At 38.0% G+C, this 24477-nt stretch overlaps 2 protein-coding genes across 2 annotated transcripts; one reads left to right on the top strand and one right to left on the bottom strand.

The window, feature by feature from the left end:
• The first annotated feature begins 493 nt into the window (after nt 1–493).
• Nucleotides 494–21061, top strand: pgm5 (phosphoglucomutase 5). The gene is made up of 11 exons (XM_060880822.1): nt 494–1131; nt 3329–3491; nt 4091–4237; nt 4350–4475; nt 4701–4891; nt 5595–5749; nt 12488–12603; nt 14186–14321; nt 15004–15187; nt 18225–18362; nt 19695–21061. The coding sequence occupies exons 1-11, from the start codon at nt 874–876 to the stop codon at nt 19782–19784; spliced, it is 1704 nt and encodes a 567-aa protein (XP_060736805.1). The 5' UTR covers nt 494–873; the 3' UTR covers nt 19785–21061.
• An 846-nt stretch (nt 21062–21907) lies between these two features.
• On the bottom strand, nt 21908–23994 carry LOC132853600 (transmembrane protein 252-like). Its single transcript, XM_060881466.1, has 2 exons — nt 23591–23994; nt 21908–22795 (listed from the first exon to the last, which is right to left on the bottom strand). The coding sequence occupies exons 1-2, from the start codon at nt 23890–23892 to the stop codon at nt 22537–22539; spliced, it is 561 nt and encodes a 186-aa protein (XP_060737449.1). The 5' UTR covers nt 23893–23994; the 3' UTR covers nt 21908–22536.
• Nucleotides 23995–24477: the final 483 nt, after the last annotated feature.

Genomic DNA, 24477 nt, shown 5'->3' with positions numbered 1-24477 from the left:
TCTACACGCCTGTGGCGTTTCTTCTAGAACGTATTTATTGTTTTGTCCAAAAGAGGGCGCATGAGCACGTAAAATACATGATCACTCTCAGCGAGTTTGGGTTAAGAATGCGTTTTGTTGTATAATAAAGGGATATTTGGCTTGTGATTTGAACTTAGTGATCTTAAAGTACCCTTTCCCCACGCATGTCTACTGTCTGTTTAAAAAAAATAGCAGTAGAGATTGATTTTTGATTGGGATTTATTGGTCCAGCACATAGATCTTTAGAACACGCATTGTCTAGAAAATAAATGATGGAAGGAGAAAAAAATCAATGGTACAGTCTCTCAGTTCACCTGGGGTTAATTTTTTGTTCAGTTGTTTCCTGAGTCATGTCTTTGTAGGGGCGCCAGGTGTCCGCACAACTCCAGCCTGAATGATCCTGCAGCGCGCAGCGGGCAGCAGCAGCGTCCGGTTTCAAAGTTGCGCTCCTGCATTATTTCTCGACGCGCAAACGCGCTCACTCACTCACACAAACGCGCACGAGTTATTTCTATTTCTGTCTTAGGTCGACCCGACTGAATGAGTGTTGAATCTCTCCTTGCTTTCTTTTCCGGCACACTATCTGGGTTCCAACTTAACTCAACTCTTTAGTCGGATTTTCCAGACTGTTGACTTATTCTGAGTATTTAATGTTGTTATGTTGCTACTGTAGATTTGTATTGTACTGTTTTGTTGAAAGAAGGAAAAAAACCTTTCCCAGTCAGCTGTCACTGGGGGCACCTGAACTCTGAAAGCACGCAGGAGTTTCAGAGCTGTTGACGAACTCCAGCCTTCATTTCCACTCAGCTCTCATTAGGGGCAGGAACAGACTTCTGAAACTTTCTGAACATCATGGAAACCAACCCTATACCGGTCCTAACCATTCAAACAAGCCCTTTTGACGATCAGAAACCAGGGACTAATGGTTTGCGCAAGAAGACCAGTGTATTTGAAAGCAGAAGGAACTATCTGCAGAATTATATTCAGAGTCTACTGTCCTCCATCGACCTGAGAGACCGTCAAGGATGTACCATGGTGGTGGGAAGCGATGGGAGATACTTCAGCCGAGCAGCAATCGAGGTTATTGTACAGATGTCTGCTGCCAATGGGGTAAGAAAGGTTCAATAGAGACTTAGAAACATAACATGGCTATGAAACCAGAGTAGTTAAAACCTTCCTGGTGGTCTTGAGGCTGTTCTTTGAAAAGCTCTCATCTCTTAGTCACAGTAATGCAATCCTTGTCTAATAGCTTTTCTCTATTGATGCAGCACCAACAGAATTCTGGACTATTTAGATGAATAAATATTCTTATGTAATTACCCTTGTTATATTTAGCTTATGCTTAAAGTTTAAACACAACGAATGCTCTTATTTTATGCTTACCTGTCAAAAACATGATTTACTTCTCCACAGTATGTTATCTTTGGCCGAAAAATGTTTCATTGTAGGCCATGAGACAAAAACTGCTTCCCATTTCTATTCTTGCTTTTAAGGATCTCTTAAACGTTTTTTGGATGGTTTGTTGTCCCCTCTGATAAGGAAACACTATGCTGTAACATTCTACATGTAACCTTTATGGTTTTGTGAGTATGGCTTAACTGTAATCTTAAGTCTTTATTTTCTGCAGGTCTGCTTAGCAGCAATTAATATGCATTATTAAAGTGTAAATGGCAGATCTGCCTAAACAGAATGCTAATGAAATACTGACAGCTTAATTTCATACTGTCCTTATTATTTTGTCATCCAGGATCTGTTTACATTTAACAGAAATTTTTCTTTCAGGTATTACATTTTCACTGCACATTTTCACTGCATACATATATTTATGTGCATGTAAAAGGAGTTTGATAAAGACCAGTGCAGGGACCACTTGCCTATATTTGGTATTTTTAGACCATTTCTGAAAATAACAGCTCACAAAATCTGGCAGCAGATCTACTATCATTAACAATAATCCCATCATAGGAAATAATTTAGACAGACCATGTGTTGTTTTTTTTTTCTGGTCCAGCTAAGAGCATCATTATCTGCTGTTCCGTCCCTCCTCCATCCCCTTCCTGCCCAAGCTCTGCTTTCCGCTGGTGAACCTTCAGCTTAGGGCAGGGGCATGAGGGAAACCCAAAGTGAGATAGACCAGAGCTAGATCATTTTTACCCTTTAACATGTTTGGCCATAATGAGTTTGTCCTATTCAGCTTGATCATACCATTTCAAGTACAGTATATTAAATCATGTCAATCACATATATGTATGCATAGTATGTTTAACACTTATGTATGATGCCCAAGTACACTCACACTTTGGTAATCTTTCTCAGTATCTTGCTAACTGTCTCCCTCACACATGTATAAACTTAGTAGGTCTTTATGGAATGTTGCATTCAGGCTGTAATTTCCTCACTAGTGAGCGTGTATACAAAACTACCACCTTATATGGATACACTGCCTGGAGAGTTTGGTGGAATACAGTTAACACTCCCAATGTCTCAATCTATCCAGCTCAGGCAGTAAGTCGAAAGTATCAAGCTAAGCATCTAGCCTAATGAATGACAGATTAACTTAGCATAACATCAATAGCAGACATTATAGAGTGACAGTGTGCTTTATCATCATTAAACATGCCTGGCTATATTATTCGCTATAAATAGAAAGTGTCTCCTCATGTAAAGCTTAACAAGTCAGTGAATAGATGAGATGCCCAGTTTGCAGCATGTGGAAATGAGGTAATGAGCAGTCCTGTTGAGTGATTCATACACAGAAATGATCAATGAACAGACCTTTAACTAAAATAGCTTCTTGGAGAATGTGTCAAAGCAGCTGATCTGAGGTCAGATCTCTCTGGTTACAATCACAAGCATCGTCACTCTGTTCTACGTAAAATAATTTCCTCGTGTCAGGTTAATTCCAGACACTGAGTGGCTGGGTGTTTTAGGAGGGATGTGGTGGTCGCTCTGGTATGCAGCAGTAGCTGTGCCTGGCGCCAATGAAGGTTACAGGTTTTAAAGTCTACCTCAGAGCCAGTTATGTCTGCTATGATAACCTCTGCATGCCAGGCCAAGAGCTTGTTCCTCACCGCTCTAGCCTCCTTAAAGCCATCTACTCCATTCCACTGTCTTATAGTGATAAATTACAAATAGGAGAATGACCAGACTATAAAGGATCTTGAAGGACACACCAACCAAAATATGAAATCTAAATATAGGCTAAATATAGTGATACATTGCTTAGTCCAATCTTATTATAATTATTACGTTACCAGTTTCCAGCATACAGCTACAGCTGTAATTACCCATGGCGTTTGTTTTACAGATAGGGCGCCTGGTGATCGGACACAATGGCATCCTGTCCACGCCGGCTGTCTCCTGCATCATCAGGAAGATAAAAGCCATTGGTGGTATCATTCTTACTGCCAGTCATAACCCAGGAGGTCCGGCTGGAGACTTTGGCATCAAATTCAATGTAGCTAATGGAGGTGAGAAGAAAGCATGTGTGAGGTCAGATATTATAAGTATTTAACATCCAAATATCAAAGTTTAGGGAATTATCTTAAAATAGAAGCAGTTCCAACACCTTTTGTGATGTCTGCTCTCATAAGACGTGACAGGTGTCATTTCAAAGTACCTGTCATATGTTGAAGTTATGATGATTTCTTCATTTTAAAAATGACACAGAGCATAATAATACTTTTGAACATGCTAGCATGAAGAAATATTGCTGTAGGATGTGAGTACAATAAAGGCCAAGGTATGGGCAAGCTAACTTCCTCTTCAACACTTAACCATGAATCTCTTTAGGAAGTGTCAGAACATGAAGCAATTATTTATGGCAAAGTAAATGAAAGTACTTTCCATCAGCAAGGGCTGACCTCGACTTAGGGATTTTTATAATCAAGCCAAAAGGCTTCAATTTGGACCAAAGTTTAACCAGTTCTCAACCATCACAGGGCAATAAACAAACAAACAAAGAATTTTTTTAAAGTTTATGTATATGTATATGTTTTGTATATATATTTTAAATATAATTTTAAGACAACACTTCATTATTCTTATTTTTTATGTATTTTTTTTACAGGTCCTTCTCCAGACACAGTGATGGATAGGATCTACCAGGTGAGCCGTACCCTGGAAGAGTTCGCCATCTGCCCAGACCTCCGCATTGACCTGTCACGCCTGGGAAGGCAGGACTTTGATCTAGAGAACAAGTTCAAGCCTTTTCGAGGTTTGCTATCAGATTTACTCCACTTGTTTTCAAATATAAATGAAAAAAAAAGAAGATTTCCTCATTCACATGTGTTGAGAGTGAAGTGTAAGTCATATCTCTTTTTGTGCAGTTGAGATAGTGGATGCTGTTGAAATTTACTTGAATATGCTACGTGGGATCTTTGATTTTGGTGCTATTAAGAGTCTACTGACTGGTCCAGAGCAGCTGAAGATCCGAATAGATGCAATGAATGGAGGTAACTTTCTGTTGACAAAGGGTCCTTTGATTGTCTCTCTGGGGGATCTTTAAAATTAAGCAGGGTGTTTATTTATTCGATGAAACCTTTAAGAGATCTTGAACTTTATGAGCATACTTATCTATGAAATTCTGTCAGACAATACCTTTAAGATTCCTTTCAATATCAAAAGTGATCAACATAATGCTTGGAATCTGACACAAATGCTGCTGGTGTTTGTTTTAGTGATGGGACCGTATGTCAGGAGAATCTTGTGTGATGAACTTGGAGCTCCTGCAAACTCTGCAGTTAATTGTGTTCCTCTGGAGGATTTTGGCGGCCAGCACCCCAACCCCAACCCTTCATTTGCTGTATCACTGTTGGAGTCAATGAAGGGCGGAGAGTTTGGTTTTGGTGCTGCATTCGATGCAGATGGAGTAAGAATTTTTCACACTTCAATAATTTCATTATAATCATCCTGTCAATCATGACCGGGAGCCCAAGAGGGCAAAATTGGCCATAACCTAAGGAAGGGGTGGCATAATCTCTGTTACCTGCCAGTCACAGCGACACTAGCTAATTATGGTCATAAGCTTGATCATTACTATCCTTCAGTAAAGGCATTTGCTATTTCCATTCATTAAGTGAAATATATTTTATTATTATTATTGTTGTTAAAATTGAAAATATTCCTTGTTAAAACAAAAGAAATTAAAAACAGTAGACACAGTTTGAACATTTGATTAACTAAATTTGATCAACTAAATCACATCAATTCTATATTTCTTTGTAGTCTTCTAACAATATTTTCTGTCATGACCTCAATATACAGGGAAAATCTGTATAAAACAATGATTACCATTCACAATAACATAGTTTATTGGTAATATCTTAACATACAACATTGCACCATGTTTGGTACTTGTGAGAATAAAGGAACAGCTGTGAACCCAAGTGGACAAAAATTTTTAATCACATCTTTTAATCACATCTTTTAGATAAAATCCTGCATTTTTCATTATATGGGAATGTCATGTTTTTTCCACTCAACCTTTAGTGATGTATTAGTGATCTTCTTAAAAGAACTTGCACTTCCAATAGCAGGATAAAAAAAAATAATGTTTTTGTATGTGTGTGTAGGATCGCTGTATGATTCTTGGTCAGAATGGATTCTTTGTAAACCCGTCAGACTCACTGGCAGTGATGGCTGCCAACTTGTCCTGCATTCCCTACTTCAGGCAGACGGGCGTCCGTGGATTCGCTCGCAGCATGCCCACTAGCACGGCTCTGGACAGGTGAGAGTCACATTAACGGCGTCATTAACACATGCTACACCGTTCACACACTAACCTGACAAATTGGATTTAATCTAACAAGAATAAAAACAACGTGAACAACATTGAGAGGGAGTACAACATCATCCAAGACCCTGTAATGTTACTGATAAGAGACGTTTGCCTAGCACAAGTAACTCTAATTCCTGATTGTGTCTAAGATGTAGATTTACAAATGTAGTTATTCTCACATCTCCTCTAGAAAGAACAACTGTTCAGTTACATTGGGTTTGAGTTCCTTCGAAAATCCTGCTTTCGACACAGAAGAGCTCATTGAAATCTAATAATTCTGGTGTTATAGTGTTACAGCACAAAGTATTTAGTGGTTGATAGGACAAATAATGGGAAGAAATCAGAATACTCATTCTATATTATATAATTCCATATTCCAATATGAAATTGTTTTTAAGTGCTACTTGCCAATGCAGTAGTTTATGTGCTATTTCAGCTCTTTTCATATATGATCATTGAATCTGACACTGAATTGTTAATTCAGTTACTGAATTACTGAATACAGTTAATTCACACTGAACTACATTTTCACTCTTTTTCATTTATCTGATTAATGTTTTTATTCAGCTGTGTGAAGTAAAAGTGTAAATCTACCCACTGACCTGGATTAAGGAGCTGAATCGTGTAAATTAATGCCAGAGGTCAGCTCACTGATCTGTCATACTCAGTGAAATAACTGGTGCGGTGAGAGATTAGGAAGGAAACCATCCCTTAGGACTTTTTTCATAGTGGTCTGTTTCTAAGAAACCTTCTCTGACCTCAGTCTGTATGTAAACAATCAGACTGCAGATGTTTTCTGAGAACGATAGGATCATTCAGGGGCAAAGAAGTAGTTAGAGTGATAGAAACAATTACGGTAAGTTGAAAGGTTGGGAGTGAGGACTGAACTGAATTAGCTCATCCTTATGCTTCTCTACACATCGCTCACCAGCCTAAAAATAACTCTGAGCTCCATCACACTAAACCCTGGCTTGTGAAATCTTACTGTAATGTTACCCAGCCCTATTATAAAGGAAATGATGTGATTGTAAGGATTCAATCATGTTGACTGTTGTTTGTTAAAAACGGCATGTCAGAGCAGAAAACAAGCATTTGGAAAGTTCTAAGACAGGAAAGCGTCTATAATAGAGGAATGTGACAGCTTTATTTATGACAGGAAGTTATCCTCTTCCAAGTCACCCTTTCTTGTCATGTTAAACACGTTTCTAGCATTAAACACATCTCACTTATTCCTTAATGACTCACCATTTGGCTCATTGTGTTACTTCTAAGTTGCGTACGTATGACCAAACCTTTTCACAGAACCTTTTATTTATAATAACCTATCATGTTTTCTCTGCATTTTTGGCACCCAGTCTCAGAGAATGTATCTGATGCCATTGGAGTGATTTGTTTTCTTCTTGACCTTTCATGTCCATGCCTGTGCACACAAAAGTCCCACCTCATAGAGTCTATAATGGCCAACAGGGTTTTATCAGTGATCACTAGCTAAATTCCATCATCTTATTGTTCCTAGCCAGTTATGACACATTTAGGTATAAACATGTAAAAAAAAACCTGACATGCCAAATAAATTGTTGATTTGTTGGTTTAATAATAGTTTCAAATGAAAAGAGCAAATTTAGAAATTTGGATCAGCGACTGTGTGTCATTCTAATAGATTAGTCATGAGAAAGCTAACACAATGACAAACTAGAACAAAACAGATTTATTCCTCATTGATTTGATGTTCATGGATCTGAACGGTTAATAACATTTATGTTTGTCTTGGCTGTGAAAGGTGGCAAGGGGGGGGTTGGCACTTTAAAACTAAAGGCTCTTAAATGGTTCCTTGTCAGCATGTACAGTTCCATGCAAAACATTTAACATCTATAGAATGTTTCTATTGCACAAAAAGCTAAATTTGTAGTGGAAAAAGGTTTGTTAGACTACAAATTGTTTTTCTCAACAATAAGAAAAATTGGGTTATTTCAAGAAGTTTTTTGAGGGAACAAAAATGGTTCTTCTGTGGCATCACTGTGAAAATGTTTTTTTGGGTTCTTTCTTGCATCTTTATCTTTAACAGTTTTTCAGTTTTATCTTTATCATTTTAGCAGATGCCCTTATCCAAAGCGACTTACCTTTTTATACATATGAGCAATTGAGGGCTAAGGGCCTTGCTCAGGGCCCAGCAGTGAGAACCCAGTGGACATAGGTATTGAACTCACAACCTTCTGATTGGTAGACCAACACCTTAACCACTAGGCTACCACATCCCATTTTAAGAGTGTAGGTGTGAATGTGTGTGTGTTTAGTCCCTTACTGGCATCTATCCAGGGTGCCCAAAGTTCCTGGGACAGGCTAGGAATCCACTGCAACCCTGACCAGGCTTATCTAACTGTCCAGGAAAACTAGAGCTCATTTGGCTAATAGGTTTCAGAAATCCAGCTTCCTTGTTTTTTTTGTCGGGGCATCATTACACTGATTGAAGCATATTTTCCCTAATAATATTATCTGCTAATATTGCAAATCTTTTCCATGTTTGCATTTTTGTAAGCAAGCAGTGTGTATACTGTGTCTTTAAGATGGCTGACAGGTGGAACTTAAACACAACATAGTTCCTGCATATACTTTAAACACCATGTTGTTAAACACAAGAAAATGGAAAATGATTTTCATAATTTTGGGGAGAAACAGATGTAGGAAGCAATCAGGAAGCAATCAAACTGGAGCCATCATCAAGCTGTGGTGGTCTCTTATGTATTTGCACAACCCCTATTTCTTTACTTTTTCTTTACAGAAGATGACAGAGGGCAAATGGCTGCTAGATGTGCTAGGGGTTATTTTGTTCATTGTGTGCAAAAGGTGTTTTGTTTCCAAACTGACGTCACATTTTCCATCAGGAGTCAGGCTTCTTCACCTCAGCCTTAACTCTAAGTGTGAAGTTAATCCAGCAGTTTATTCCAATCATCAGTGAGGCCTCAGTGGGTCAGAGATCTGAAGTGTGTGTGTGTGTGTGTGTGTGTGTGTGTGTGTGTGTGTGTGTGTGGTATGAGACCGTTCCTGTTTCTAATCCCACAATAAATGCACCACACTTCTGCTGTGCCCTTGAGAAAGGCACTTAAACCTGAGGAAACCTGCTGTGCTGGAACACACATTATCTGCTCGATGCTGTTATTTATCAAGAGATAAATACAAGATGGTGCAAACAGGATATATTTTAATTGCTTGTGCATTCTTTATGATCTTACTGGTACCTTTGGGCCACCTACTAAGATGGAGGAAAACTAAGAACCTGAAGGAAACTGTCACAGACAGAGTGAGAACACTAAGTAGACTTAATTCCGGGCTCAAAACCGAATTAATCGATCTAAAATCTATCTAATTTTGCACGGCAGAACTTTGCTGTGAAGAAATCTTTAAGTATCAGTTTCATGAGAGTTTTACCAGTGGACTGGCTGAATGGAAGTCGACTGATTGGATATTTTCAATTAGTATAAACCAACGGATTAAATTGTGCTTGCAAGTCTGATATAAAATGAATCAGGACACTGTTGGATTTCAATATGAGATGTTTTTAACTCTATTCAGATAACCTTAAACAGAATTTTTAATTGCTTATGAACAAGCACTTGGGACATTTCAGCAAGCAGAATTATTTTTATTTTTTTGTAATTTTCTTAATGAAAATATTGCCCCTAGTCAGCTGGTAATAACAGAAGTACTTATGAAAAACTACAAATTCTTACATTTACTGAGTGTCTACTTTCATGAGACATTAACCTCTTCTTTGAAGTGTGAACCAACAAAAAAAAAATTACTGATTAGGGACAAGTGTATAGCTTGTATTCAATTTGAGATTAAAACTAATTTCCAGCAAATGGTCATTTTTTATGGGATTTAATCTGTATCCACAAATCTGTCTCCAAGGATTAATTCCTGGATGTTAGCTTGTATTGAAAAAAGGTGTGTTCATGTGGAGATTTGTGTTGTATTGAAGCATGGACTCTCTGCTGCTGGAAGCCTTTTTAGGTACTGAACTTTCACAAGTGTATCTGAGTGTTTAAATGCTCAGCCACGTAGCAGCTTGTGTTTAAGCACCAGAGATAAATGTGTGTGTGTTTAAGAAGATATGCATGCATGTGCTTGAATATGTATCTAAGAGTGCTTGTGTCCACACATTATATGGGATTAAGGCCCAGCACTTGGAGTGTGCATATATGTGTGTGTTTGTGAGTGTGTGTTATGAAAAGGTGACTATGGAGAGAGGAAACATCTGCCTGTTTGCTCTGTACTCCGGAGGGGCGAAGGGCTGAAACTGCGTCACCAGCCAGTGATAAGTTCACTTTTCTTTCAGTTGCGTTTTATTAAGCATCCTGTGTATGCACAGCATCATACGGTCATATACATGAAGCTTTACAATGCAGATGCATCACATTCATCAAAAAATATTGAGCAATGTGCCACACTGTTAAACTGAACACACTGGCATTTTGCCAACTCTGCAGTGGAGCAAAATCCAATGACTAAAAAGTTTCTGTATTGCACAAAACAAAACAATTTGGAGTGGTTTAATGTAGGATTCTGCTAGGATATTTCACCTCTAGGCAACCTTTTGCAGGGCTGTGGTTGTGCTCGCCCGCATCTGTGTTTATTTGTATGTTTACTCATTTATCCGTAGCAGCACATTCAGTGGGGATTAGTGGGGAAGGCTGTGCTGGAAATTGCATCCTCATTTTTAAAATGTTCCATTGCACTTGGGAGCATTTTGATGTGACAAACGGTTCAGGAACACAAACGACAGCCATCTTAGGGCATGGGAGAAGGAGGAGGACGCTTTCTTCAGAAAGATCATGCAGCACTGTTACAGAGTTTATCTGCCTGTCTGTCAGTTCAGCCGAAGCTGTTGTGGGCTGCAGATCAAACTCTGTTGCCAGGAGGACGTCAGAGCCAACTGCTGCGAGCGCTAAATTCCACAAAGTGATGTCTTATTCCAAATAGTGTGGTCGTAGAAACACACAACATTGTTTTTAGGCAACAAAAACAACAAAATAAAAACCTACTTAGAATGTTCTTTCTTGATTTATTTCTCTCTGTCGCTCACAGGATCTTTTGCACATCTACTCATTCTCTTGCAATCTGAAAACACAGAATATGCTAGAATCCTAGTGAGCATGGTTTGACATGGTGATTATGCTAATTAGAGATGTGAGAATAAGTCGTCAACAAGTGAAAGAGTCAGAAATCCAGTATCCTCGTGCCAGGATGTCTATTCCAGGCCCCCGTCCCCAAGCAAATAACTCCGCTTTACTCATATTTAGTAAGTTCACCCAAGAGTAAACAGCTGTGGCCCAGCTCTGCTTAGTTCCTGCCCCCATCTCACACTTAATGCCAAATTACAGGGTCTGAAAATAGTTATCTAAGTAGCTGGGTATCCAAGAACAACAAACAGTAGAAGAGATGGGTAAGTAGACATAGGTGACCCACATTAACTTAGATACAATTAACTACATACATGTCTCTTTATGCATTTAGATAATGCTTTTGTCTCAGCTTCTGAGGTTCAGTTCGCTAGATACAAAGCGTCTGATGTCTTTTATTCACCTTTCTGGTCACATGATTCAGAATCAATCTATCTATCTAGCAAGTGGGAGAGGAATTCTCTTTGCAGTGACTTCAGAAGCTGTAATTTATGGTAGAATTATTTTCCAAGAATTCACTGCTATCACTCTTGGTGTGACTGTGCCTTATTTTTGTGAAATTAAATGTGATCAGTAGTAAAAATTAGACAGGGTTGTTTTCCTTTCTTAGGAGATGGTTAGTCTGCATGGCCTCCTAGTCTTTTATCTCTTTCACCATCTTCTTACTGTATTCCCTTCATGCATGGATCTCACCCTGGCCTTGGTTCAAGCCAAATATTAGGTAAAAGGTTAGTCTGCTTTGTTCCAGTTCCATTTGCCTTATTAAGCTAGCACATCTGTACTTGGTATTTTCACATTATCTCCAACTCAAAAGGTCAAAATCTGCTATATGACCAGGAGAGATGTAAAACAGAGATGGTCTGTGCTGGAAAAAGAGGGTGTATTTTTATCTTCATCCTTCACTTTCATGCAAGTTTACAACGGCTGGAAATATAGATGTAGCTCACTGTCTTATATTACTAATAATAAATAATTGTGTAAATGTCAGTATAAGGACTGGACTTAGTCATAGATGACTGTGGCATTTTGCCATCTTACAAACATTTCACAATTATTGTTGTAGGACAAGCACACTCTTCCTTAGTGGTTAAGGCTATGACTAACATTTCATTCATATCAAGATAGATATGGAGTCTATACTGGGTGGATTGGGATCAAGGGAGAAAAAAATAACCTGGATGTAATCTCACACACACACACACACACACACACACACACACACACACACACACACACACACACACACACACACACACACACATACACACACACAAATTAACACCTAGTGGCATTTTTTTTGGGAAACGGTAGAACATCCATAGAAAGGCCAAGGAGACAGTCCCAAGTTCAGGTTAAACTGGGGGCCCTGGAGCTGTGATACTGCAACAAGTCAACCCAATGCACCCCATACCAGGTTATCACCTCAGACATCAGCAAATATTACAACACATTACTAAAAGACAGGCTGTTTTACTTGGTGATGTTCATGTCTGCTGTTTGTTTACAGGGTGGCCAAGGCCATGAAGGTGGCTATGTATGAAACCCCTGCAGGCTGGAGGTTTTTTGGGAATCTGATGGACTCGGGCAGGTGCTCTTTCTGTGGAGAGGAAAGCTTTGGAACAGGTAATTGCATTTTCCTAGCTGTCAGTTTTGGGTTATCAGAACATTTTGAACATTATGTTAGTAAAAACTTTTTGTTGTGGTGTTCTGGCATATTCACATAGTCCTACTACAACACCATACAACACTAGCATTGCCAAGATAATAGTGTATATTTAACTAGGAATCCTGTATGAGCAATAAATTAATAACATTGTGAAGCAAAGAATTATAATAAGAGACGCTTTTAGATGTGCATTCTGGGATGATACAGTCTACCTTTTATAGAACTTCTTGATATGCGCAATGAATATTCTTTTATATTGCCCCCTGCTAACTGGTCCATAGATACTGCTAAAGTTTCACTGTACTGAGTGGCACATCTCTGGATACAGGAATCACACTCCATGTCGCCTGTTAAATGTCTGCTGAAGGCCTTCCCTGGTGTCTGTAAAGCCCACCAGTAGCTGTGACTTCACTCTTGTCCAAACACTGACTGTTACTGTGCCATAGACTCTATGATCATGAGCAGCAGCACCTCAGACAGGCCTCACTGTTACATTTTTAATGTGTGCAAGACTTTAGCCACAGTGTGAACCTCCTCCATTCTTCTGCTATAAAAGGAAGACAGGGCAGTGAATCATTTAACCTCTGAGAGAAAGAGTGCTCTTTTCTGGCAAACACTTCTAGTCTGAGAGAAGCTCCTTTGCTGATGAGTCATGAGAAAGACAGAGAGAGTGAGGTGGTAGAGGGAAGGCAAGAGCGAGAGCAAAGAAGAGAAGGAGATGGGAGTCATTGTTTAGAGACGGCTGGAGATTGCGCTCTCCTAGACCCATATATGGGCATTACACCAAGGGAAATAACACACGCTCAATCAGTTCTTGAGGTCGAACCATTATTTCTGTTTAGAAAGTTTAGAAGATTAATGTCATCAGTCATAGCCCTGTTATTGATGACTAGTGAATTATGTAAGCGTTGAGAAAATACATTGGCCATTTCATTGTGTACTTCTACCATATGGCACTATAGGTGTATAGCGATTGACTGTCATCATTGCTATACACAATATGTTAGACGACATATATAGGATCAGACGGCTAATATTTCGGTGGTGGACCAATCTCAGCACAGAACTGAGAAACAATCCACCAGGCAAAAATATTCAGACAGCAACAGTGCTGTGGTCAGAAACGGTCACTGACACTGAAGAGGATTACTACAGGACAAGTAATCTAATAGTCTTCTAAACAACAAAATAGCTTCTAAAAGCAAGCAACTCTGCCCTACTTATAAACTCATTACAACACACCTAAACACAACACAAAGAATGTGCCAGTGTCTAAAAGTGATCTGATCAGCACCAGTAGTGTTTCTATAATGTCCCTTTAAAATAAAGTGCAAATTGCCCTGGCAACAGATGAGCTAGTGTCAGTAACTTTCTTAAAGTTGTATTAAAGGTAATACAGTATGTTATTAAAAACCCTGTTCTGGCCAAAATTCTTCTCTCTTTTTCTTTCTTCTTTGGCTGTTGACTGATTTCACTCATCGATACAGTAGAAAATATATAAACAGTAATTCTACCAATGTGTAACTCTATTTTTCATAGGATCGGACCACATCAGGGAGAAGGACGGTCTTTGGACAGTGCTGGTGTGGCTGTCCATCATGGCTGTGCGGAAGCAGGGGGTGGAAGAAATTGTGCGGGACCACTGGGCTAAACTAGGCCGCAACTACTACTGCAGGTAAGACTCGGGTTTTATCAGTTAATTAAAATCGGACTATATTGATCAACACTATATACTGTTTTTTATTTATTTTTATAGTTTCTTGAAACACAACCTATTTACAGTTTAAATGGTTCCATCCACTCCCAGTTTGATAGCAGCAGAGTAACATAATATTTGGAATAAAATAGAACATTTAAATCACATCAGCCCAGCTATCACTCATTCAAAGAAATTCAGGTTTTTTTTCTTAACTCTACTCTAGGACAGCTCAAGGTTTCTCCCTGGAACTTTTACAGAAACCTCCTTTCTGACTGCGTGCTCTGTTCTGGCAACAACCACTTATTATTTAACTTACTCTCCCCATGAGACCTAGCTCACAGAGCCAAGACTCTTCAGATAGCGCTTGATATTCCTTCTTCTCCATATTCCCATACAAATTTCCCACAACACCAAATAGGCAACAGCTAGTGCCCAGTTTACATACCACAACCAATTTCACTCCCAATGCTCACTCTGATAAAATCAGATTTTCTAAATTAGGAAATATAATTACTGATCTGGGGTCTGGAAAATCTTTAAGGTATTTTAAGCATTTGTGTAAAACAAGTTTTTACAAGAAAACAAGAAAAAGTTCTGTTTTTACAAGAAAATAAGTGTTAGTGCCATGTTTTAGGTCATTGTTTTGGGTTTATGTTAGGTTTGATTATGAGGGTGTAGATCCCAGAGCTGCATTTTACCTTATGCGAGATCTGGAGGCCACGATCACCGATAAAGCCTTCACCAGTCAGAAGTTTGCTGTGGGAAACAGTGTCTACAGTGTGGAGAAAACCGACAACTTTGAGTACATTGACCCTGTGGATGGCAGTGTATCACGAAACCAGGTTAGTGCCAGCTCTCTGTTTTTACAGATTGAAATATCCTTATACAGTCAAATCTTTTATTTACTTAATGCCGAATCAGTTGTATAAATGGCTGTGTTGTGTTTGATAAACATTATTGATATTCACAGTGATATTCCAGAGGTGTGCATGCAGGTCTGAGATCTGACTGGACCTAACCAAAATAGCATGTTAACAGGGGCTTTTTATTTATTCTCACTCAGCCAGGAGTGTCTAATCACATGTTAAGTTTGTTGGATAAACACAGACCACATTCATGGAAGCATTTTAGGCTTTTACTGTACCTGATGTAAATATACCTTTTTTTACTTCATAGGCTTTAATTCGGTCAGGATTTCTATGGTTTAAATAATATTTTTTGGAAAGGAAACAAGCCATGATTGTTAGAAAATATTGTGGGTGGGTACAAACAAAAACTAGCTGGAGCACGCGGGATTAGTCAAGTTAATGTGTGAGTAGTGGGAACAGGTGTGTGAGTGGGGTGTTAAAAAAAAGTCTCTCTCTCACACACATACACACACACACACACACACAAACCTCAGTTTCAGACCACATAGTAAAGAAAATCTATTGGATTGTATGTGTGTTTTTTTTTGGCATTTGCAATTGTAATAAATTGTATGAGGATGATGAACTGCAGGTTTAAGGTTATCTTTATTGTTTTAAATGACGTTAACAGAGTTCAATGAAAATGATAAATGTGTGTTCAGTGCTTGAGTATAAATCATGTTTATATTTCTAAATATTATATTTACGAACATAGTTTAAAACAGTTTGCAGATACGTTTGAGGATCCTTTCCACATTTAAGCACATATTATATTGTACTGAATTTTTGTAAGCTCATCAATTTGAATTTGTCGTTGTTAGGGTCTGTGATATTTTTAATGTTATTTGAGGTGAGAGAAAACAGGTTTTTATAAACTATCTTAGTTTTCAGATAGTTCTCCTACTTCTTGACGGAGTCACTCTCTAAACTGTTCATAAACATGAACTAATTCATGTTAATCACCTTTATACCATCTAATAAGCAATCCGTCACATGTAATTTAAGTAGATTAAGTATACACCAATTCTATCTTTTAAAAATAGATAAATATTTGTATGTATGTATGTGTGTGTGTTTGTGTGGGTGATGGTGGAAATCTTGACCTTGTGAAGGCCAAGGAAAGGGGGGCCTGGGGTGTGTATATTTTATTATCCACATTTATTCCTTTTTTGATCACAACCTCCAGCCACATCCTGTATTTGAACTTACTGCTCTTGTAAATATTTTTTAAATGGTTGACAGCAACTATTTTCAATTTTGGATTAAGTAAATTAGATAATCAGGATGTTAAACTGTTATCTAAACAAAAGTGAAAATCACACAGAATGTACACTTAACACTTAACAGAACCTCTATTTTAAATTTAATCATTTAACCCTAATAATAAGAAATTCAGATTTCAAAACCTCCTAATTTAGAACAACTATAAGCTGCTCTATAAGTGCACACACACGAACAAACACAATTCCACCCCGTTCCATGCGGTGTTTGAGCGCACCCAGCTGACTCCTTCCGTTCCATCCTGGAATGCATGGAAACCCCCAACCCCACCCGTATGTGTCACAACTGACAGCTCTCTCGCCCACACAGCCACCCTAGTTCACTAGTTCACTCTCATTCTCTCACTCTAGCACCACATATGATTCAATAACTCTGATACTTCACCTGCACTTTACACTTACCAGGTGCTCACCTTCTGACCCTTGACCTTAGTACAACCTCTGTAATGCCTTTTGTAAGAGGGATTTCTTTTTATAGTGATATTTCATTCTGGATGACATTTTGGAAATGCACACACACACACACACACACACACACACACACACACACACACACACACACACACACAAACACACACATGTGTGGAGACGTCTAGCCCAAATATGCAGGTGGTGTCTCAGTACCCTGGCGTGTATTATTCCGACAGACATTCCTCTCTCTTCCAGATTGTGTCAGCTGTCCCAGTCCTGCACTGTTAGTGTCAGCTGTTAGAATCACACACACACACACACACACACACACACACACACACACACACACACTCTCTCTCTCTCTCTCTCTCTCTCTCTTTTCAATAATTATTATTATTGTTATTATCATTATTATTATTATTATTATTATTATTATTATTATTATTATTATTAATTCTTTTTATTATTATATTCGCCATATTAATCTCTATCAGCTTTTAATGACATCTAGTGGTGAATCAACGCAAGTGCACATTTTCCTCAATTTCGGGAACAGGAAGCATTATCATTACTTTTGCACAAAGAATTCTTATATTAAACTCAGATGGACTGATTACTTTTAAATCCTATGACTAGAAGGTGGTTTACTCCTAAACGATTATGCATATAGCCAGTTATCTCTATTTCAAATGCAGTTAATGTGTATAATCAAATAAAGAAGCAAAACATAGGAGACTGATATCACGTGTTATAAAGGCATAGAAAGCTGTGTGTAGCCTGTTACTGTGTGATTGTATTATCATATCAGTTATCTTAACAAAACTATTATATCTACAGTACACTTGCATCTAGTTTAACTTCATTTAAGATTATTTAATATGCAATTTATCAAATGAGGAATTATTTTGTATATTTAAATATTTAACTACTATAGTATTTAGTGCTGAAATACTCTATTTAAGATAAAATGACATTGTTTTTCTGTTTAATAAGAAACGAAAGATAGATTTAGTGTTCATTCATTCATTCATTCATTTATCAGCAAATGTGAATATAAAAAAATGGGGGAATTAAACAGAGTTATATAAATAAAATTAATTCAATTAGTTAATATTTTTAGTGTTTATTCTCCTTTTCAGTCAGCATTGCTTGATGCCCCATCCAATGTTCAAACCAGTACCTGTTGACCACTACATATTAAGAGTAAATCTTTGAATTTGAATTTGAATATTTTATTGCTGTTGATAGCTGACACGGTATGTTTGCTCTCTGACCCTCAGGGACTGAGGATCGTGTTCACAGACTCGTCTCGCATCGTTTTTCGGCTCAGTGGCTCCGGGGCAGGTGTTGGGGCAACCATACGCATCTACGCTGAGAGCTATGAGAGAGACCCTGAGAGGCACACCAGGGAGACACAGGTACCTCTCCTATAAACACACACATATACTCTCTCTCACACACACACACACACACACACACACACACACACAGACACACACACACACAGTGAGAGAGGCAGAGACAATATGAAGTTATGGAAATACACGAACATAAAAGGGAAAAAATTACAAAATAATTAAAATATAAACACACAGATCTCAAGTCAAGTCAAGAAGATTTTATTGTCATTTTAACCATATGTAACTGACACAATACATAGTGAAATGAGACAAAGTTTCTCCTGGACCATGGTGCTACATAAAACAACACAGAACACAGTACATTTCAACGTTTCTGGTCTTTACTGAATTTGCTTGCCAACAAATGTGACAGCTGAATAGTGTTTCATTTACAAAAGTTAATGTAGACATTTTACTGTGGTCATTGTGACAGTACATTGGCTGAAGACACACATTGTATCAGGAGTGTTGATCGATCCTTGTCTTTATCAGCTCTCCCTGAGACTAAGCAATCAAAGTGCAGCCAAACACATGAAGCAATATTATGTTATTGGCACAGCCTGGCATCTTAACTACCTTTATCCCTTTTAAATTGAAGGTGCCTGCGTGAGCGACGGTGATAAAGAGATAATACTGAATGTGGTTTTCCTAGCAGACTGCCAGCTGCTGTTTTGATAATCTACAGCAAGTCATTGGCTGCATTTTATACTAAAGTCATTATGTCTCGGCCCAGAGATGGACAAAGTACTGAATCATTGCATAGATCTGAAAGTATAAAAAAAGTGATTCATTTGCAGTTCATTCATTTTTTTGGATGGTACTTTATTAAGGGTGGAAAAATGAAGGGAGTAAAAAAAGCATGTTTCTGTTTCTGAAATTTAAGTTTATGTAATAGTAAAAGTAATAAGCTTCTATAATAGCAAAGGACTTGAAATGAGTAAAAAAGAAAAGAAACCATAATAAAATGCCTCAATGTCAGTGTAGAAATGAGAATCTGATTTTGTTTCTGTTTCAGGTGTGTGTATGATGGGCTCCAGTCATTCTCATTAGATTGTGTACTCAGTCCTAATAGTCCTAACACACCTACATTAGAGCGCTTACAAGCCACAGTACTAATTTGTTCTGCTTTTTTACATTTTGTTAGAATTTTCCTTGAAAGATCAAACATGCTGGTTGTCCTTTTAAAAGCAAAGGATCTTTGAATTAAATGAAGACTTCAGTTTGTAGCAATATGCAGGCAGTGTGCAGACTGCAGTTTCCCTACTTCTAAATGCTTTATGCACAGTATGTTTTATTACATCAGACCTCACTGACAGTAGGCTCAGGTTCACTCGTGTTTGTGTGTTTCAGGTTGTCCTTGGCCCTCTGATCGCCATTGCACTAAAGATCTCAAGCATTCATGAGCGGACAGGACGCAAAGGCCCCACCGTGATCACCTGAGTGGAACACCGAGACACATGACAGGGGCCAAACCCTGAGACGGCCTGCTTCTAGGATTTGCTCTCAATGTCTTCCTCATGGTCTTTCACAGCCTCGCTACCATTTTTTTCTCCTCCTGAAGTCGTGACTGTCTCTCGCTATTCTGCACAACGTCTCACTCTTTACACTGTGTATTTTTTTTTTTTGCTGCTGATTCACAGACTAAACAAATTTCTCTCTCTCTCTCTCTCTCTCTCTCTCTTTCTCTCTCTCTCTCTCTCTCTCTCTCTCTATGTAGCTCTCCACCTATCACTGTCTCAAATGCAATGAGAAAGAGTATCTATTCCTTTTTATGATGCCCCTTTATACATGTGAATCATTAAAATGTCTCCTTCACACTGCGTTTCTGCCACAAATTTATTCTTCATCTATAAACCAGTGCAATGTTTTGGTTGTTCCAGAGTTCACCTGAGGAACCTGACCATTTTTATGGTCAGTCTTGTTACATTTTAACATGTAGCACTGTTTCATTCAGACATTTACTGCTGTTGTTGTATCTCACAAAAAAAAAAAAAAAAAAAAAAATTCAATCAGAACTACAGAACATGCTTTTGGTGTGTACTTAATGCTGAAGGTCTGTCTATGAATTGGGTTACCACACTGTTGTTGTTCCAAAAAAAACCTGACCGATTTCACGTTTAATTTAAAGATGATTCTCACAGACAGTATAGTGTGTAGTGTAGCATGAGCGTTTTTATGAGTGTAGTGTGAATGAGGCATTAATTAATCATGAGCTTAATTACAACCTAATGAATGGATTGGTTTCATTCATTTCTTGGCTGAAATTTTCTAACATGAAGGACAAATCTGTATTCAGTTCAATGAGTCGTATGTATGAGGGAGCAATTACACTTAACCACTCCATCAGTTTTACAAACATTTTTTGAGAATGTAATATGAAACCTTGCGAAATTTGAAATGAAGGTCCAAAATGCAAAGCAATGTCTTGTGAAGCATGTTTTTGTGAATTTTATATTATAGCTTGTGGCCTGCTATCACTGGGCTTGTGAACTGCTGTCACTGGTTTTTGTTTTATTTTGTAAGGCTACCACTATACCACTTTGAATGTGAATTTTCGATTAGTGCTCCGAATTTTGGAAAACTCCAAAGAACTGAAACTTTGGATCTAGTTCAACAGTTATACGTTTAAAAAACAGAACAAAACATGATAATGCCAATGCCATTGTATTTAATTTTGTATCCAACATTTTACTGAAATAAACTGTCATTTGAGTGTATTGGGGTATTGTGCATAGATTTTTTTTTCTGAAAAAAACCCCAGACTTTTCTGGTCAGATTAGTGACCTGATGGTTGAGGTTTAGTGTCTGTTTAGTGACACAAAAGAAACTCAAATTAGTTTCTGCCTGGGTTTCATAGAGAAAAAAAAGCCACTAATTAATTTTTTTACTCAAATGCTGCTCATATCGGTTCAAACACATGGACGCTTTGAGAACAGAGAGGGGAAAGCCACCTGAGCACAGAGCTAACACTTTACCACTCAGAATCTCATGAATTAATATAGTTGGTATATCATAGATCGCTACATGGTATAGTTGCATTGATTGACCTGCGGCACAGTAAAACCATGTTATATTTACATCCTATAAATTTGAGTAAAGTGCTTTTGAAATGTTTTCTACAATGGAAAAGATTTTCTATGAATTTTGTATCCTGGATTCAAACCTGCTTACATAATGTGGCACATAGTTTGTATTTCTTTAAAGATACATGTTGGTGTATGAAAACTAAGCTAAATGTTCTTAACACATTTAATGCATTTAGCAGACATCCTTATCCACAGCAACTTATATTTTTTCATTCATACAACTGAGCAGTTGAGGTTTAAGGGCCTTGCACAAGGGCTCAACAGTGACAGCTTGGTGATCCAGGGATTTGAACTTACAACAACCTTCTACTCAGTAGTCCAGCACCTCAACCACAAAGCCACCACTTATCACTTAGCTTCTTTGCAATTATACATTATTGATTGTATAAAACACATATTTCTTGAACCCAATAATTTCTTACATTTTTAGTATACTTGAAGATATTTTTTCACTCTCATTGGCATGCAGAGACGCTCTACAGAAATAACAACCGTTTATTATCATGCACAGTACATTTCACAACAGAGACAACGAGCTCAAATGTATTGTTTATTAATGCAAACATAAAATACAAAGGATTTGACAGGGATACTTCTTGACCTATCAACACTAATGAGACTTAACAATAAAACAACTTATACATTGCACACTTTTATGCACATTAGCCTTATCCTTACACAACACACTAATGTTTTCATTTAAAGCTTTTGACCAGTTACAGTATGTTGTTTCTGTGCTCTTTTGGAAATGACATCAACAGAGGACACTAAGACTAAATCAGACGAGACTTTTTGTCATGTTTGTTTTTCCTTGTTACTACAATCACATCTTAATTAAGTGCTCGTGATCGCAATGTCTACACCTTCTTCAGCATTTTCTCTTGGATTCATAAAGGATTCCATGAAAGTGTTTCAAATTTGCTTTTTGAGAAACTCTTTATTCCTGATACAAGTTTAGAGAAAGGCTCAAAATATAATTACTCCCAGTGATACTAAAGTCAGGGGCAATTAACAGTCTCAAAAACTCCAGGTCCTTCTGAGCCTTGAATTACACTGAGCATTCTACATTCCTTTCAGTGAACATCGATCTGTCCTTCAGCAGCTGTTCAGAGAGGCTCTACAGTGCTGTTTGTGGGTAGATGGGAAGTTTGTGATTCAGTTTGGCTCTGAACTGCTTGTTGATAAGTAGGTGGTTCCTCATGGCTAAAGTCCTCAACTGAGCTCTCGTTGCAGGTCAGTGCGTAAACCGGAGGAGCTGGTCCGGGCCATACCATGCCTGAAGGAATGGAGATGACGGTGGGGACAACCCCGACAGCGTTATTTCTGACCTGAGACTCCTCATACGATGGTGGATATACGTCAGACCTGATGAGTGCAAAGCAGTTTACACAACAGTTTTTACATTTTTAACTAACTAGATTAGAAGAAATTAATTCTGTCTGCAAATAGACAGGAATAATTTTACTTTATGCCACTTAAATGGTTCAAGCGGATTGGTCAGAAGACAATACAATATTTCAGATACAGGGTTTGTCATTACTATTAATCATCAATTGTAAATTATTATCATTACTAAACTGGGATAAAGACTCCACAAAAATTAAGGGCTATTATTGATATGGTGATATTTTCTGTAATTAATATAATTTCTTTCGCACCTCCAGAGCCAGCGAGATGTGGTTGACTTTACTGTATTTTCTCTGTAACATCACAAGCTACAATTTTTGTGTTATTATGAGAGAGGAAACAAGAGTCTGGTGATGAAATGAATATACAGATTAAAAAGTATGATATGCCATTAAATAATACTAGAATTGTAATCATTATTTTGCTATATTATCATTGAAATATATTAACACAATAAAACCATTTTGCCTTGCAATGTATTTCACACCACTAATCAGGTTTCAGTCCACACTTATTATAAGACCATAATACTTGTACACAGAAATGCAGATCTAGGCTTAGGATCATCCATTGAGACAAAACTAATACCAGATAGTGGTATCTGTGTTAGCAGTATTAATCTATAATATTGTGACATTGCTTCAGTAAATATAACAAATGGTATAAATGGTAGCCACTTCTTTAACAAATCAGCAAAATCTCATCCAATGACTACAATGACTCCAAATCTTCTATAACAGTAAAGCAATTTACCTGTCCACAGTAAAAACCTGAACATCAGCATCTCTAGACCTCCTTATTGAACGTTTAAGCAGCACGTTCTTCATTCCGTGACCGAGAGTCCACAACACTCCAATGACTAGCAGTACAAAGCCCAGGACAATAAAGAGGTAAGAGGAGATGTCTATGAGAATTTGCAGTTGTCCACTTTGAATGGACTTGGTGTAAGTGCCTGCAAAGATAAGGCTCAAGCCAGTGGTGGGCAACATAAGCCGTGCTGCAGACAACAAGTGTTTCCTTGTATTCATGGTATCACTAATGCTGAGACAAAGCATCCAGCACCACAGCAAATCCCATCTCAATTTGCAATACTCTGCATCATGGTTTATTAGGAATATGGACTGAAGTTTGACCTGCCTCACGTGTTTGTATGGGAAAAAGTAAATTAGTGAATGAAGCAACAGGAGTTTAGCACTAGCAGCACTAGTCTACTAGTAATGTTGTGATAAGGCTTGTGTAAAAGTCTGCGATAAGGCTGGTATAAAAAAATAAAAAGAAAAGCGTGCCTATTTCGGTAAACGCCAAATCATCTTCAGCTCCATGGAAGCAGTGTTGTGTAAACACAACAGATTCATCATATCAAATCATTACACATAAACACACACACACACACACACACACACACACACCTTGCTTGGTTTTCTTGCTACAGTACAATGGCTCCTGTCATGGGGTGGGTAGTTAATGTGTAGAAAGCAGGATTATAGGCAAGTCTAAGAATTTGAGCAACTCTGACAAGGCCCAAATTGTGTTTCCGTTATGCAGGGGTTAGTAGCTAGCCAGTGATCCAAGGAAGGACACTATCTGGACTGATACCACAGAAGAGCTACTGTGGCAAAAATTGCTAATACACTGCATCC

The sequence above is a fragment of the Tachysurus vachellii genome, chromosome 11 (genome assembly GCF_030014155.1).
Source record: "Tachysurus vachellii isolate PV-2020 chromosome 11, HZAU_Pvac_v1, whole genome shotgun sequence".
Taxonomy (NCBI): Eukaryota; Metazoa; Chordata; class Actinopteri; order Siluriformes; family Bagridae; genus Tachysurus; species Tachysurus vachellii.
This window is presented reverse-complemented; position numbering and strand designations above follow the sequence as displayed.